The sequence below is a fragment of the Sprattus sprattus genome (assembly GCF_963457725.1).
Source record: "Sprattus sprattus genome assembly, chromosome: 1".
NCBI lineage: Eukaryota > Metazoa > Chordata > Actinopteri > Clupeiformes > Clupeidae > Sprattus > Sprattus sprattus.
The window spans coordinates 29,441,322-29,446,321 of NC_137920.1; the positions used below are offsets into that span (position 1 = coordinate 29,441,322).

General features: G+C 46.4%; 1 protein-coding gene across 1 annotated transcript in view; it reads left to right on the forward strand.

Moving 5' to 3' along the window:
- Positions 1–5,000, forward strand: part of LOC308369009 (VPS10 domain-containing receptor SorCS3-like) — a gene marked incomplete at its 5' end in the record, with an annotated part of 22,901 nt that overhangs the window by 5,921 nt on the left and 11,980 nt on the right. Inside the window, 4 exons of the mRNA XM_080843336.1 lie at positions 814–947; positions 2,993–3,106; positions 3,326–3,497; positions 4,757–4,943. Coding sequence (XP_080699462.1) covers positions 814–947; positions 2,993–3,106; positions 3,326–3,497; positions 4,757–4,943 — 607 coding nt within the window. The remainder of the gene's footprint in view (positions 1–813; positions 948–2,992; positions 3,107–3,325; positions 3,498–4,756; positions 4,944–5,000) is intronic.

The window sequence follows — 5,000 nt, forward strand, 5'->3', positions numbered from 1 at the left end:
TTCATAACTAGAACATGAACCTAGAACAAGGTTGCCGTGAATGACATTAATATGTGAATTTTCTTTTTAGTCCTGACCCGTTTTCACCCATATCTTAACATATCACTTGTTGTGAGCAGATTGTAAAAAAAAAAAAAGCGCTGGATAAAGATATTAGTTCCAAAGTGTTTCTAAGCCTTCTGTGTATGAAATAGAGGAGGACAGACACAGAAGACATGCTAACTCCCCTTGGGGATGGCTCTGATTTAGATTCCATATATCATGCTGTAGTTTTACAAAAAGTCGCCTCCTAGGTTTATATTTATGCAATGGGAAAATCTAGTCCACCCATGCAAGGGCTAAGAAAGCAATGGGAAAAGAATGAAATACAACACACACATTTGAGCACAAATCTTTTTTCATTTAAACACAGTGTCAACCCCCCCTCCCCCTCTACCCTCCAAAAATAAAATCCCTCTCCATCCCAACAAAACCTTTTCAACCATTGCTGAGCAATTCAGAAAAAACAGCAGTGCGGGCGAACAGCAGTTGCGCCGACTGCACAAAACCCACCCTTTGCACAGAGAACACAAAATAAAACTCAAATAAGTCACAGAAGTAGTTTTTTTTATTATTATGTACTTTTTTTATTCATTTTTGCGTCTTTTAATACCCAGCGTGACACACACACAGTGAATTATTTATGGTAACAAAGAGAACCAGTTCCAAACAGCATTTTTGATCAGATAGGGTGCCTCCTGTTTGAAATTCTCTCTCTCTCTCTCTCTCTCTCTCTCTCGCCACTGTTATTTATTTATTTATTTATTTTTGTAGGGTGAGACGTGCCTCATGGGGGTGAAACGCATCTACAGGAAGCTGAAGCCAATAGCCCGGTGCGTTATGGGTAAATCGCACTCGGTCACCATGATCTCGGAGCCATGCGACTGCACCGAGTCCGACTTCGAGTGGTGAGTGTGCAAACTCCAACAGGCAATGCTCCAGTGTTCCCTACCCCTCTCTTCAACACACACACACACACACACACACACACACACACACACACACACACACACACACACACACACACACACACACATACACACACACACACAGACACCAGAAGCGAAACTTAATCCCTCATGAGGTTAGCCCGGGCTTTAAGACGTACGCTGGTTTATATTACAGTTCATTAGTCTCTGTTATTCCCTAATCTAGTAATAACTACTCACCACTCGAAATCTGGGACAAGAAGTTGGAGAGGATGCAAAGGACTGTGCCCCCCCCCCAACACACACACACACACACACACACACACACACACACACACACACCAGACTGATTTGAATGACTTAGCTAGTTGTGCACCACAAATATTCGTTTTCATAGATAGGATTTGGCCTTTCGATATGTCAGATGCAAATTTGCAGTCAGGAGCAAAGAAAAGAGAAGAATAGTCTCTGTCTGTGTGTGTGTGTGTGTGTGTGTGTGTGTGTGTGTGTGTGTGTGTGTGTGTGTGTGTGTGTGTGTGTGTGTGTGTGTGTGTGTGTGTGTGTGTGTGTGTTTGGTGAGGAAAGACTGAAGTAACTGATGGGTGAAAAAGATAGAGGATCACCGTCATGGCCAGCCTGCCTAAGATTAGCATTGCAGAGGAGATTTTGGGGGGGGGGGGGGTTGTCTTGTCGAGCCTGCCTCCTGCTTATTGGAAACCAGTCAACTGCACCACTCCAAGCTGTGAGAAAATTACAACAAAAAAAGATTGGATTCTAACACCTGAAACTTTGCAGTCTTTGTGTGTGTGTGTGTGTGTGTGTGTGTGTGTGTGTGTGTGTGTGTGTGTGTGTGTGTGTGTGTGTGTGTGTGTGTATGTGTGTCTTTGTGTGTGTATGTATGTGTGTGTGTGTGTGTGTGTTTGTTTGTCCTTGTGTTTCTCTGCACTCTCTCACACACACACACATGTGCATGATGCTCCTATGCGAACACACAACATCTGGTCTGTAGATGATCCCCCTCCATTGCACTATTGATTTCCCCAAAGCGCCACCCAGGCCCATGCACTACGCCACGTCCCGTCTTCCCTTTCCCATTGTCACCACACGGCCCCCTCATCACGCCCCCTCTCCTGGTGTGTCCCAAACAGCGCTCACACTCTCCAGGCTACATCCTAGAAAGGACTCCACGGCCCACTCATCGCGCCCCGTCTCATGGCATGTCCCAAACAGTACTCTCACTCTCCAGGCTACATCCTAGAAAAGACTCCACGGCCCCCTCAACACGCCCCCCTCTCCTGGCGTGTCCCAAACAATACTCACACTCTCCAGGCTACATCCTAGAAAAGACTCCACGGCCCCCTCAACACGCCCCCCTCTCCTGGCGTTTCCCAAACAGTACTCTCACTCTCCAGGCTACATCCTAGAAAGGACTCCTAGACACCTAGCTAATGGATGTTGCTTTCTATCAATTTCCACACCTCCCCAAGTTCCACAAGAGACATGCTAGGCGGGGAAAGATGGGGAGGCGGGGGGCTGCGGGGGGGCGCTGCCATGTAGTTTTTGTGTGACGTGACCGAAAACTCTCAACCTTTAATAGCTTTCATTAACCATCTCCAAGCCTCTGTGTCTTGTGTTGCATGTAGCGCTAATTGAGGCAATTTGTTCCTCTCATTGCAATCACGTCACTTTTTTTGTTAATTGGAGGACAAACAACTGAAGGGGCTGAACCCTCGGCTGTTTGATCTCCTTTCGAGGAGCTACGGAGCACCTAGGATGCTCTGCATAGAGTGTCTGGTTTAAGGCAGACAACCACTTTGATGATCGTTTTATTTTTTTATTTTACTTAACATCAGCTTTGCAGTGTGGTGAGGAAAGGGAGTCGAGGGGTCAAGGAATTCGCACCACGCCGCTTTTGAAGTTCCTAATGAGAAACACTGACAAGAAGAATCCAGTGAAACGCCTCGTTGAGGTTTTGTTCCTCTCATGCTGATTTTTTTATTTTGTATTAACTTATTTTTTTCAAGCGACTACGGCTACGAGAGGCGAAGTGACGGCAAGTGCTCCCCCGCCTTTTGGTTCCTCCCGTCGTCGATGACGAGGAGCTGCACCACGGCAAGCAGCTTCCTCAACAGCACAGGGTGAGTCACACTCCTCAGGAGGGATAGATGTGAATGAACGATTATTAGTTATACCCCAAATATGATGATCGATGGAAAGTTGGATGGATGAAAAAGATGTGTATGGATGAATAAATGGGTGAATGAATTAATGATAATACTTCATGGTTGATTAATATGTAACCAATGATGTTTGTTTCTTTTTTCTGTCCCTCTCTTTCATTGTTTTTGTTGCACTAGCTATAGAAAGGTTGTGACCAATAACTGCACAGGTGGAGTGGTGGACCTGTTCACAGCACACAGGCAGCCATGCCCCCGCCAGGCCCCTAGGGGGCTCCACCTAGTCACCAGTGATGGCACCCTCACCGCTACCGTCAACAGCAACGTCACTTTCCTGGTGTTTCTGGAAGAGGTGGGTCACACTTATAATATAATACAATACACAGAGGCTATCAAGAGTGTGTTTTATACTACATATGTTTGAGTTTGGCACTGAGCATTGAGTTGATTCATCAAACTGGACCATCGCATTGCCAGTTTCTTCAAAATTAATTTTGGAATTATTTGTGTAAATGTATCACTAGGGGTTGTTTTGATAGGATATAACGAGCACACCAAATTTGACAAATAGACCAGAAGACGTTGGAGACAGCGTGGAGACACCCTCTTAGCTTGCCGCTCAGAGAAATGGCTTACCTGACTGTAAGAAGGTGTTGGCATTCATACCTTTCAGTCAGGTGGGAGAATACAGGGGAGGTGTGATCTTATGTTTAAGTTATAGGGTGTGGTCAGAAGGGGAGACAATGGGTGATTTCACCTACCATAGGGGAGCTGGCCCTCTGAAGGGAGGAGGGGGTAAGGACAGAGGGCAAAAGGTGGAGGAGGTAAAGGAGGTAAAGGAGGTAAAGGAGGTGGAGGAGGTGAAGGAGGTGGAGGAGGTGGAGGAGGTGTTCGAGGTGAAGGTGGTGAAGGAGGTGAATGAGGGAGGAGGTAAAGGAGGTGACGGGGGGGTTGTTCATAGAAGGAAAGAGGCTAGCTGAGGGGAAGAGGGTCAAATGTATACAGGAGAACCTGAATCTTCACAAATGCCATTTGCTAAGATAAATGCGAATGACAGAGTACATAGCCAGGGATATGGACTACACAGTAACAAAATACAAAATAATCTACGCAATAAGTTTGTGTATGACACAACAGGCAAACAGTAATATTCAAATTCGACCTGTTTCAATCACATCTTGTGATGATTGGTCGACTTTCTTAATTGCATCAGTCTGCTTTAGTCTTTCTTTAACTTTAATTATACCTCATTAAATTCTTAATTATACCTTTAAATCACACCGAATTAATAGCCAAACACAAGGTCGTCCACGCTGTTTTTCCTGTCTTTTTAATGATTTTTACTGACATTAAATATTTTTTTTCCAACATTTGTGGAAAAACATCAGATCATTAGTGTCTTTTTCGCCTGCATCTCCAGATTCCCTGATCCCCCCCATAGACACAATCTCATAGCGGGCGGTTTGCAGCGATCCATCCTTCAGCATGCGCGTGTCGTCTCCGACGTGACATTTACCTCGGGCGTGAGCAAATGTCATGCACCTGTGAAATGGCACGCTGACACGCTGTCCCCTCTACACCCCCATCTCCCCCACCCCCCCTTTACCACAGGGCTCCGGCTCCCGCACCACCATCATGCTAGACTTTGGCAACGGCAACACCGTCACCTACTCCAACATCAGCACGGTGGAGGACGGCATCAAGCACGTGTACAGGAGCGTGGGCATCTACCGCGTGGCGGCCACCGCCAGGAACGACCTGGGCGTGGAGACCGTGGTGCTGTATCTGCACGTGAGCTGTGAGTGATGACTAATAAGCACGCGTGCACAGAGACGTGTTGACGTGTCCGTGTGCA